Source organism: Rhincodon typus, chromosome 41 (genome assembly GCF_021869965.1).
Source record: "Rhincodon typus isolate 14 chromosome 41, sRhiTyp1.1, whole genome shotgun sequence".
Taxonomy (NCBI): domain Eukaryota; kingdom Metazoa; phylum Chordata; class Chondrichthyes; order Orectolobiformes; family Rhincodontidae; genus Rhincodon; species Rhincodon typus.
The window spans coordinates 7805219-7817437 of record NC_063372.1 but is presented as its reverse complement, the minus strand read 5'-3'; the positions used below and the strand labels follow the sequence as shown (position 1 = coordinate 7817437).

Sequence of the window (12219 nt, the reverse complement as noted above, 5' to 3'; positions counted from 1 at the left end):
CCAGCATCTGCAGTTCCTACTATCCCAGATAAAGAGGTACTCAATGCACTAACCTGCTCTCTTCGCCTTCCAGCAGTTTTTTGTAAGTGGCAATTTCGATGTCCAGGGCAAGCTTAGTGTTCATCAGATCCTGGTACTCTCGTACCTGGCTGATCATTTCCTTGTTAGCCTTCTCTATGGCTTCTTGCAATTCAATCATCCTTTTTTTAGCTTCTGCAAGTGCCAGCTCCCCACGTTCCTCTGCTTCAGCGATGGCTGCCTCCAGCTGCTCTTTCTGTAACATATGGGAAACTGTCAGTGGGAAGTGAGCCAGACCGCAACTTAAAGTAGATAGATAGGATACACTGCACGTAGGGTAACATTTACGTCAAACCAAAAAGCAACGGACATAGGAATTTCGATTCTCTGCAAAGCGATCTTACTTGTTTGTTCAGAGCTTGGATTTCAGAATTAAGCCGCCCAATTTGTCTTTGCATGTCTGAAACCTCAGTCTTCATTACACGGAGCTCATCTGCATACTTTCCAGAATTCTTCTTCATATCGCTGAACTAAAATGGAGAATTATTATTAACATTGATAGTTATTCTTTAAAGGTGTCCAAACCAAATTTTCAATAAAGCTGGTCAGTAAGTGGTACAATGCTAGTGTCCCTACTGCTAGACAGAAGAGCTGGGTTCAAGTCTCGCCTGCTCCAGAGGTGTATAATAACATCTCTAATTGATTAGGAAAATATCTAAAGGTAGTCAATGAGCTGACAGTTGTGATGGAGGGTCTGCATCTAAACATCAACATATTTTGTTCTTTGTAAGTTATGATGGATCTGCATTATCTGTGGTGCTTTGAATTGTGTTTTTCCTTTACATTCATCCTAGTGATTATCTTAGTTACTTTCTTTATTGAGAAACACAAGGGAATGGCCATGGACTATACAGCAGGGTGCCATCAGGTTCATTCGAAAAAAAAACATAAACAAGGTGGTGAGGGAACTCAAAAAGCTTTGCTTTTGGAATGTCGGAGGAGAATAAAATGGAAGAAAGCACAGAGATCTGGGTGTAGGAGGTAATTTACAAACTGAAAGTTAGTCAGCAGTGGAGAAGGTTTTCTAAGATTACAAAGGGATCTTGATCAAATGGGTCAATGGGCTGAAAAATCAACAGTCCTTAATGTCTCCAGGCAGATGGAGTTCAATCTGGATAAATGCAAGGTATTATGTTTTGGTACAACAAACAAGGGTAGGGCTTATACAATTAATGGTAGGGTCTTGTGTAGTGTTGTGGAACAGAGGGACCTAGAGGTTCAGGTACATAATTCTTTGAAGTTTGCACCATATATAGACAGGATGGTTAAAAAGGCGTTTAGCACGCTTGCATTCAGTGCTCAGTCCTTTGAGTATAGGAGTTGAGGCTATGTTGAGGTTGCACAGGACATTGGTGAGGCATCTCCTGGAGTACTGTGTACACTTCTGGTCACCCAGTTAAACTAAGGACTTCATGGAAGTTTATAAAATAATGAGGGATATAGGTAGAGTTAATGATAGTTGTCTTTTCCCTAGGATGGGGGATTTCAAGACTAGGGGGCACATTTTTAAGGTGAGAGGAGAGAGATTTAAAAAAGACATGAGGGGCAAAGTTTTTACACAGAGGGTGGTTCGTGTGTGGAATGAACTTCCTGAGGAAGTGAAGGATGTGGGTACAATTACAATGTTTAAAAGACATTTGGATAGATACGTGAATAGGAAAGGTTTGGAGGGATATGGGCCAGGAGCAGGCAGGTGGGACTGATTTAGTTCGGGATTATAGTTGGCATGGACTGGTTGGACCAAAGGGTCTGTTTCCCTGCTGTATGACTCTATTGCTGATCAAAAAAAGGACACATTTTGTTGAAGCTTTTCGCTTTACACTCATCAGGACAATTTGCAAGAATATCAATCTCAGGGGAAAAGCAGCATTTATACTGAATGAGGGGAGAGTGTGATTCATTGGCAAGTGAACTCTGATTGATAGAGATATTGCCATGGAGAATGCACCCATTAATACTGATTGACAGTTAACAGCCACAGTGTGTTTAACATTTTAAACCAGGCATGCTGAATCTAATTAGTCATGGATTTGCCCTGAGGAATGAGCCTGTGAATGGCCATCACCTATTCTGTTGAGTCAAAGCAAGCACAGTATACATACACGTTCTTTCTGTCTGCAAAGAACAGGGCTTTGTGTATTAATATGTGTAGCTTCTAGTACACACTAGTGGGCGACTCCATGAGCCCGACTGACAATCCAAATTTTTTCCTTTATTCATGCACGAGATGAGGGCATCGCTGACCAGGCAGCATTTATTGCCCATCCCTAATTGCCCAGATGGCAGTTAAGAGTCAACCACATTGCTGGGGGTCTGGAGTCACCTGTAGGCCAGACTAGGTAAGGACGGCAGTTTCCTTCCCTAAAGGACATTAGTGAACAATTGGTTGTCAGCGTAATTCTTCAAGCACTTGAGATTTTCCAGCAAATGCTGTGCAATTGCAAAACCACATCTGATGATGGGCACTGTTTTGCAAGGCAAAATTGGTTGAGTACGGTCAGTACCCTGCTTGTTTATTATAGTAATATCTATTTGTGTTTCTAATATAATTAGAATCATCATAAACTGAAAACATTAGCAAAGATTGAATAGGCTGGGGCACTTGGTTGGAAGTCCCCCAGGAGACAGTAACAAAAAGCACAAATGTATCTGCAGGAGACTCTCCCGATATTATCCATCAAGATACTTCTCGTTAGAGTTCAATATTTATATCTGCGCAAGCTGCAAAGAGTAGTTTCGTCTCTTTCTCCTTATTAATCACAGTATCGTAGAAGGCTATTCACTTAGTGCTAGTGCCTGCTATCTTAAAACTGGACATATCTACTCTTTAACAGAGCATGCTACGCATTACCTTGTTTTCCCATGTGGCCACAGTGTCTTGGCGCATCTTAACAACCATTCCTTCATATTGAGACCGGACATCATTGAGGATGCTGGAGAGGTCCAATTTACGGCTAGTGTCAACCTCCAGAGTAACAGCAGTGTTCTTGATTTGGGCCTGCAGCTCATGGAGCTCCTGGGCAGGAAAACAAGCAGATGTACTTGAGTTTAACAATGCCTGTGTCCCAATTAACAGTTACAACTCTTGTTTCAATGAAAACAGAAAGACAGATCATACTTGTATTGTACACCATGTGAAAGTTGTGTCAACAGGGCTAATTGGAAAATATGGTTATAAAGGTCACTTTTGCTGGAGTGTTAGTTTGATAACAACTCGAGAAATGGCAGCAAAAGCTCTATGTTGCGCAGGAGCAATTAACACAGCCTAATCTCCTTCTGGGTTTCTGAACTTTTTCTTGAATTCTCTTACCGAAGCACCACGGTGAGGGTTGTGGATTCAGATCCTGAATTCACCCCAGCTGGAATGGGGATCAAACCCTGCACTGTTGGCATCAGTCTGAGCCATATCCATGCCGTTCTACAACAGAAATTTTTCTTTACCTCTTCGAATATATCCTTCAGGAAATTTATTTCATCCGTAAGGCTCTCAAGCTTAGCCTCCAGTTCCACCTTGTTGAGATAGCTTTCATCGACATCCTGCGAGACATTAAAAAAAAGAGACAAGCTCAAAAAAACTTGAGTTACATATTGAATTAAGGTGGGTGGAGCAAGTTGGAGAATATTTTGAATGGTCTTAATTACTCTTCGTTCCCATCCTCCAATTATCACCCCTCTTATCTCGAAGATGTTTGCCCTAATTGAAGACCAGTTTCATTATGGCCAGACATAGTCAGTGGCTGTTCTTCATATGTGTGTCTGGATCTTCTTCAGTGGTGTAGGTGTGGCAAGTCAGGATGTGTGTTCATCCAACAGGTTCAGCCTTGACCTCAGTCAATGTTCTGGCATCTTCTCAATTCAGATGCAGATTTCCAGCAATATTGTCAACTGTTAACTGGGAGGTTGACCCTGGGCTGGTGGTGGGGATGAGACAAGGCGGACAATAAGGAAAATGGCAACAGGGTCTCCAATGCCTGTTAACGGACCAAATAAACTCTCCACTGTTCATACAGCAGAGGCCTTGACTCAAACTGGAAATCTCCATCTCTCTCTCTCTCCATTAAAGTGTCTGCTGTGCCTGTTGAAGCCATTATCACAGTTCTCAACTCCGAACAGAGCTGGATAAATCTGTTACAATGAGGTACAAGCTATATCCTACACTTATGAAGGGGCAATGAACTCTGATGCCACATCATTATTGTCACCTTATTTAAACACCCCTCTTCACCCGTATGTGAGGGGCATTTGTGGCACGGGCATAGGCGAAACCAGGAAAATCTGTCAACCTTAGAAATGGATGGGGATCCAGTATAAAAGTTTCTCACCCCAAGTTATCTGCCTGGCTGCTAATAATATACCCTCCCTCCCTGAAAATCTGTCCTAAGTGTCAGCAGACATCCTACAGTCATATTTCACGGGAGGGAAGGGAGTCATCTTTGCAGAGTTGGCTCATAATGGCATTTAGCTTGAACCCACCTTCTTGATCATTACAAATTCATTCTCCCTTTCTGTACGCAAGTTGATTTCATCTTCATACCTTGAGAAGAGAGAGAAAAACATTATCATCAATGGCTGATGCGATGAGCTGTCTCCAGAATTACTAACTGTCGAGCCATAGAATGGTCATAGTACAGGTGACCATTTGGCCCTCTGTGCTCTGCAGGAACAGCACAGCATACATGGACTCCACACTTTTTCTTAAAATACAATGCTACTGGGAACAAAGTTGAGTAAATGAATATGAATGCTGAAAATTGTAAATGCCCCAAGTCCCATTCACCTATCACCCCGGACCTACACTGGCCTCCAGTCTTAATTTAAAAATTATCATTTTTGTTTTTAAGTCCATCCATGGCCTTGCCCCTTTCCCATCTCTGTAATCTCCTCCAGCTCCATAATCCTCTCAAAAATTTTCTAATTCTGGCCTCTTGAGCTGGCTCTCAATTTTAATTGCTTCACCATTGATGGTTGTGCCTTCAATTACCTAGGCCCCCAGCTCTGCAATTCTTTCTCCTGTAAGACATGCCTTAAAATTTACTGCTTTTGGTCATCTGACCTCAGATCTCCTTATTTGGCTCAGTGTCACATTTAGTTTTATGAGAATCCTTCGAAGCATCTTAAAATATTATATTAGGTTTAAGACATTATGTAAATATAAACTCTTGTAAGTTGTTTAACTTTGAACCTTTCACACTCTGCTGGTTCACAACGGTCAAAAAAATTGTTTTTAAACTTGGAATGCCAGTTCCCTGATAGCGACATTGGTGAGGAAGTGAGCTATACTGACCAGAAAGATCCCATGATTCAATCCCAGATTTCTGCTAAATTGTATAATCTCCCCTAGAGTAGACTCTGGAGGGTCAGCCATTGCCCTCACCATCTCAGGGCAAGGGAAGAAGGGAAATAAAAGAGTAGTTCACAGGCCCTGCCCCTGATCACTGCTGGACAAAAAGCGTCAAAGTGATGCCCACTTGCAGTTCAGTAGCCAACCTGCATTCACTGTCTGAACTCACATATCCACTTGGGTAATGCACCAGAGGAACTCTAGTTCTTTTCCACTTTTGTCCCATTAAGGGCAGCAGCTTCAGATGAGAAGGCTTGAAGCTTTCTGTTCTTGTGTAATTGCAATTAAAATTTATTCCGTATGGAACAGTTTCTATTTGGCCCCTTGAGCCTGCTCCACCGTTCAAAAAGATCACGGCCGACCTTTGACCTGAAGTCCATTTTCCCCACTCTCTCCCTTTATCCCTTCAATCCCTCAGAGTCTAAAAATCTACCGATCTTCTTCCGGAATATCAACTGAGCTTCTGCAGCCTGTGATCCTTCACCCTGTACTGCCTGTCTGGACAAAAGCAAATACTATTTCATCAGTCAGAAGTCCCACAGGTCTATGTCTTTCGAAAAGCATTTATCAGGGCTAGTTAATAATGAATGAATATTGGCAGCTCCGAGTCACTTGGTCTTTGGAACCACCCTTTAGATTTTGGGACTTATGAGGTTCAAAAAAGTTAACTTCTCTGAGGTGGCATGCTGAAGTGCTAGGAGTTATATATATGGCCGCGCAATAGCAGTTGCCAAGTGATACTGGGCTCCAAACCATGAGTCATCAATTACAACATCAGTTCAGTGGTGCTTTATTATGTAAACATTTTGGTGCTTGTTTGTGCACCTTGGGACTTTTGAATTCTTATGGCCATGTAAGGTTTAACACGCTCACATAAAATTCCTTTGTGCACAGTCTTAACGCTGTTGTTCAGTTCAATGTGAATGGGGTCAACTAATCCATGCCTGAGGTATACTGAACCTTGCATGTGGCTTCGAGACATGTTTGGTGGTGTATCAGCTGCAGCTTACCCTTGAGGCAGAAGACAGTGGGCTCAAGATCCACGCCAGAGACTTCAGCTCCAGGTTGACACTCCAGTGCAGCACCAAGGGAGTGCTGCACAGTCAGAGGTGTTGGCTTTCAGATGAGATTTCAGACCCGAGGCTGTGTCTGATATCTCAGGTGGATGCAAAATAGCCCATTGCACTAACTGGAGAACCGCAGGAGGGCTCTCCCCAGAGTCCTGACCAATGTTTATCACCCAAACATTATTAGCAAACTGATCACACATCTCATGGTCTGTATGAGAGCCTGCTGTGTACCGATTAGTGGCAGCGTTTGTCTCTAAAAGTAAAGCAGTCTACCAGTTCTAGGATTCTAAAGGGGCTTCATGCAACTTCTTTCATTCACCCTAACACAATGAAGCCATCGAGATAAGAATTAGGTCATCAGTCATGTGGACCAGCTCCTACCTTCATACCAATGGTCTGTGCCAAATCAGTTAACTATGGCAGAAATCATACTGGCATGAAGCACCATTCCAAACAACCCCCATTGTGCCTGCTGACTTATCTTATCTCCCCGTCTGGTGACACAGAATTTTCCCCCTCCCAATCAATTACTGCTCCTGCCCGGAAGCGAATGTGCACAAACACCCATTGAGTACAGGAAGAGTCTTGAATATGATGAGGAGGTAACAATGCGTCACAGTTAGATTGCTGACACTTGTTGCTTAGACTCGGTTATGCCCATGAAACAATTTCTCAACCTAAGTCAGTGTCTTCAGGGCAGGAGAGAAACCAATTGTAAAAAAACTCCTACCTTTAAGTTAAGTTAAACTTTAAGCTTGTTTTCACTCATTCTCATAGAGAACTCTCACTCTCTTCCTTTGAGATTTTGGTTAAATCACATTTTTTGACAGAGCTTTTGGTTACTTCCTTCTCCCTTTAAGGCCCATAGGTTAGACCCCTGTATACCTGGTACCAATGGACAAAGCTCGTGGCATATCTGCTCTGTCCATTTCCACCTCAGAAATTACAATCAGAGCCTGACACTGACTTGCCTATCGCAAATGGCCTCCCGCTTGAAACACACTGGCATTTCCCTACCGATGAAAGCGCCAGTCAGAGGGCCAGCGTAAGTTTGGCAGTAAGTGTTTGGACAACATTTTCAGGCCAGTGCTGTCTCACTAACAGTTAGAATTCAGGCTTCAATTAGTTTAGATGGGAATGTTTAAAGTGCAGTAAAGTAACAGGGTCGTTTGAGACCTTGGCTATGTCATCCCTTTTCTCGTTACAAGTCGCTTCAGGCCCAGGTAAAAAAAGTCCTATGCTCGGCATTATTCCAAGACATGGCCAACAATAGAACCAGTGAATTTCCAGTGGTGGCGGTGAAAGAGCTAGAACCTCGAGCGTCAGTGTCCCTTCAGGACAAAGGCTTTCGTTTCATTTCAACAAACATGAGGAAGGAGATGGGGAACCACCTCACCTCATGTGGGCTCTTTTCCACAGTCATATTGCTCATGAGGTTGACAAATGGGAGGCTGCACAATCAACTGACAAGGAAAAGGCAAGAAAGCATATGAACATATGTTCTTACAACGGTGAATTGCAGAGAAAAGTGCAGAGGACCTGCCCTTAGGAAGATTATCACTATAAAATAGCAAAGAACATTTTATGCAAAACCCATTAACCTGTCTGCTTCCAGGGAGAAGTAATGTACTTTATGTCTGTAACTGGGGCTAACAGAAGTAAACAACTTTGTACATAACATCCTACTGAGGGGAACAATTTTGAAGTCATTCCGAAGGTTGCCCAGATCTTAACTCTAATCCAAGTCCATGGGTGAATTCAACCTTAAAGCACCCTTTCCTTATGATTGAACTTATTGACTGAACAGCAACATAGCTCACACCACACCCCTCAGTAACAGCTGCTCCCCCTGTTGGGATAGGTCATGACATACCACCTGGGCAGGTGGAACTTAGAACATAAGAACTAGGAGCAGGAGTAGGCCATCTGGCCCCTCGAGCCTGCCCTGCCATTTAATAAGATCATGGCTGATCTTTGAGACTCAGCTCCACTTACCTGCCCACTCACCATAACCCTTAATTCCTTTACTGTTCAAAAATTTATCCAGCCTTGCCTTAAAAACATTCAGCGAGGTAGCTTCAACCGCTTCACTGGGCAGGGAATTCCACAGATTCACAATCCTTTGGGTGAAGAAGTTCCTCCTGACCTCAGTCCTACATCTGCTTCCCTTTATTTTGAGGTGATGCCCTCTAGTCCTAGTTTCACCTACCAGTGGAAACAACCTCCCTGCCTCCACTTTATCTATTCCCTTCATAATCTTATATGTTTCTATAAGATCTCCTCTCATTCTTCTGAATTCCAATGAGTATAATCCCAGTCTACACAGTCTCTCCTCATAATCCAACCCTCTCAACTCTGGAATCAACCGAGTGAATCTCCTCTGCACCCCCTCCAGTGCTAGTATATCTCTTCTCAAGTAAAACCCAAACTTTCTGGTCCAGAGGTAGGGACACTATCACTGTGCCTCAAGATCCCAACAACTTACCCTTTACATTGACAGGGTGATCTAGTCAATTAGCTGCAGCCATTTGCTTAAACTTTGCTATACAGACACAGGCGCATATACTGACACATGTGGATCAGTTAGCTCAGTTAGCTGGTTAGTAACACCAATAGGTTGTGGGTTCAGTTCCTGCACTGGCTGAGGTTACCATAAAGAACTCTCCTTCTCAACCTCTCCCCTGATCTGAGGTGTGCTGACCCTCAGGTTAAACCACCATCAGTTGTCTCTCTCTGATTACAGTGCAGCCCTATTGTCCAAGAGGACTATGGCGACTTTATCTTTAAAAGGTAACTGTTCAAATTAAGTCTATTTTCTGGCTAGCTCTCAATACTCTGTTGAGGTGTATTGACACAAGAAGTAATACTAAGAGAAATTACATAATTTCTTTTAAAAACAAAGAAGAAATTACAAGCTGTGCATGTGTGACATTGGGCCAAAACCAACAAGAAAATGCAGTGTTCATTTCCTAACTCTGCTGAAGTGAGGTCTAGTGGCTTCACCTGCGAATCTAAGCAGCAAGCATGAGCAGGCTATTTGATCTGAAAACTGATGCAGCCAAGCTCAATGCTTCCTCTATCTTTACATGGGCATTGTTCTGTAATGTTAGGTAGAATTTCAACACAGACACAGCCCGGTGAGTCCTGCTCTGGTGTTATGAGTCGGTGTGAGATGGAAATCATGGTTGAGAACCTTTACTGATTTTTTTGTCACCCCTCCCTAACCCATGCTTTTCATATCAGCACGGTCCGCATCCTGACTGATGAGACCAACTCATTCAGCACAATGAATCTGACAGCCTTAGTCCACACTGGGCACTCTACTTAGATGACTAAACAATCAAGAGAGACTTACCTCTTCAGAGCTTTGCTGGTGAATAGTCAAATTGAACATTTTGGTTATGCAGATTGTTGCATCTCCCTACTTGACAATAGTGACTACACTTCCATGAAGCATTCGCACACATCCTTGAGACGTGAAAGGTGGGATATAAATGCATGTCCTTTCTTTCTTTAAGTGGTTAGAATGGTAGAATCCTATCAAATGTCCAGAGGAATGGCACACCAAGTGAAATATAAAATGTGTCAACAAGCCTAGGCTTGTATCTGGTGGAATTAACTGTACAAGGATCAAAGTAGAGAGCAGTTTACATGCAACTTTACCAGTCATTTGGTCAAGTCAGAAAGGGAAATTGTTTTCTAATGTTTCATAAATTTTCTCCTATGTATTGCTGCCTTTCCCAATGCCCTGGTCAATTTTTATTCCTCATCAAAAAAATCACTAAATCAGGTCAGTTGTCTCACTGCCGTTTGTGGGATCAATGAGCTGCCACCTCCCAAGTACTCCAAGAATCACTGGTGGCACAGTGGCTCAGTGGTTAGCACTGCTGCCTCATAGCATCAGGGACCAGGGCTCAATTCTACCCTTAGGTGGCTGTCTGTGTGGAGTTTGCACATTCTCCAGGTTCTCCAGTTTTATCCCACAGTCCAAAGATTTTCACATTAGGTTGATTGGCCGTGGCAAATGCAGGGTTACAGGGTGGGTCTGTGTGGGATGCCCTTCGGAGGGGTGATATGGACCTGAAGGGCAAAATGGGTTGCTTCTACACTGTCGGGATTCTATAACTGGATTTCCAGGTGAGGTGCTTTGGGAATTTGAGGCTGTGAAGGGAGCTTTCTAACATTGAGGGTCAGTGGTAACAATGCTGTTGGCAGATCTACCTTTCTGTTGTGTTCTGCCCTCTAGTGTGTGCTAATTCAAGTATTGTACATGACATTCCTGAGCTACTTCCTAGCGAAACGTAGCTGAGGTAGTTTCCTGTTGGTTTTTTAATTTCTGAAGTATCATCTCCTAGGTGGGGTGCAAAGAAGGCTAAGGAGCCTGCCCAACCTTATACCTGGTCTCCATTCATCAAGGCTGCCCAGAGCCTACTACCCATAACTGCGGTCCACAACACCAGTGGGCATTCCCCTTGGGATTTTAACTCCGTTTTAACAGAGAATATTCCAATCCTCACCCACCAGGGCTGTCAGGAGTGTACAGCCGATCCTTTCCCTATGTGGTATACCTTTCTATCTTTTTTGCTGCATGATACCTTGTGTGCTGTTGCACTGCTGTCTATACACACAGCTTAGCAGAAACATTAGCTCAATATTTTGTGGACTCAGCAGATTGTCAGCTGTGATGGTGCTCCTGTATCTTTCTAGATATATGTGACAAAACTAACTAACATTACTATTGTAATGCTCACAATATTCTGTTTGAAGTTTCTCTGGACCCACTTCAGCTTCGTTCAATTCCCAGACCTAAAATATAAATGCGGATCTCAGATTGGTTTAATCTGTTTTTGCACAGTTGTTCTGAAATAATGGACCTTTTTTTAAATGAATAGGCTAGTCATTTGAGCTTACTGTTCAAAGAATACTGACCAAGTCTTCAGCTCAAAGACAATTCCTCAACCAAGCTGCTTAGAAACTGAATTAAAGACTCCCTACAGTGTGGAAGCAGGCCATTCAGCTCCTTGAGTCCACACTGCCCCTCCAAGGAGCATCCCACCCAGACCCACCCCATCCCTGTAACCCGGTGTTCCCCATAGCCAATCCACCTAACCTGCACATCTTTGGACTGTGGGAGGAATTCCACGTCAACACAAGGAGAATGTACAACCTCCACACAGACAGTTGTCAGAGGCTGGAATTGAAACTGGGTCTCTGGCTCTGTGAGCCATCATGTCACCCTGTCAGTGAAGCCATGCCATCACTTTTTAAAGGTAAGGTCACCATGGTTCTACTAGACCCGAGAGCTGCTCTCTCATTAGAGAGAGACAACTGGTGGTGGCTTAACCTGAGGCTCACCACTGCTCAGGCGAGGGGAGAGGTTGAGAAGGAGAATCCATCATAGTTACTCAGCTGGTGTGGGAATTGAACCCAAAATGTTGGCACTACTCTGCCTTGCAAACCAACTGTTCAGTCAATTGTACAAACCATCAGTTTTAGTGGAGGTACTCTTCAGCTAGATAAGGCAGCTTGATGAGCCCTATTTTTCATACTTCTGTATAGAATCATAGACTCTTACAGAACAGAAGGATTGTACCAATTGTGCCTGTGCTGGTTCTTTGAAAGAGCTTTCTAATTAGTCCCCACTGCTCTACTCTTTCCCCAAAGACATTTCCAAACCCCACCCATGCCCCCCAACACTTTTAAGGAAACATCCAATTTACTTTTTTGTAA

At 43.3% G+C, this 12219-nt stretch overlaps 1 protein-coding gene across 1 annotated transcript in view; it reads right to left on the bottom strand.

Moving 5' to 3' along the window:
- LOC109926446 (keratin, type II cytoskeletal 8-like) overlaps positions 1-12219 on the bottom strand; it is a 171291-nt gene that overhangs the window by 3449 nt on the left and 155623 nt on the right. Inside the window, exons 3-7 of the mRNA XM_048618978.1 lie at positions 4552-4612; positions 3520-3615; positions 2930-3094; positions 423-548; positions 54-274 (exon numbers count right to left, since the gene is read on the bottom strand). Coding sequence (XP_048474935.1) covers positions 54-274; positions 423-548; positions 2930-3094; positions 3520-3615; positions 4552-4612 — 669 coding nt within the window. The remainder of the gene's footprint in view (positions 1-53; positions 275-422; positions 549-2929; positions 3095-3519; positions 3616-4551; positions 4613-12219) is intronic.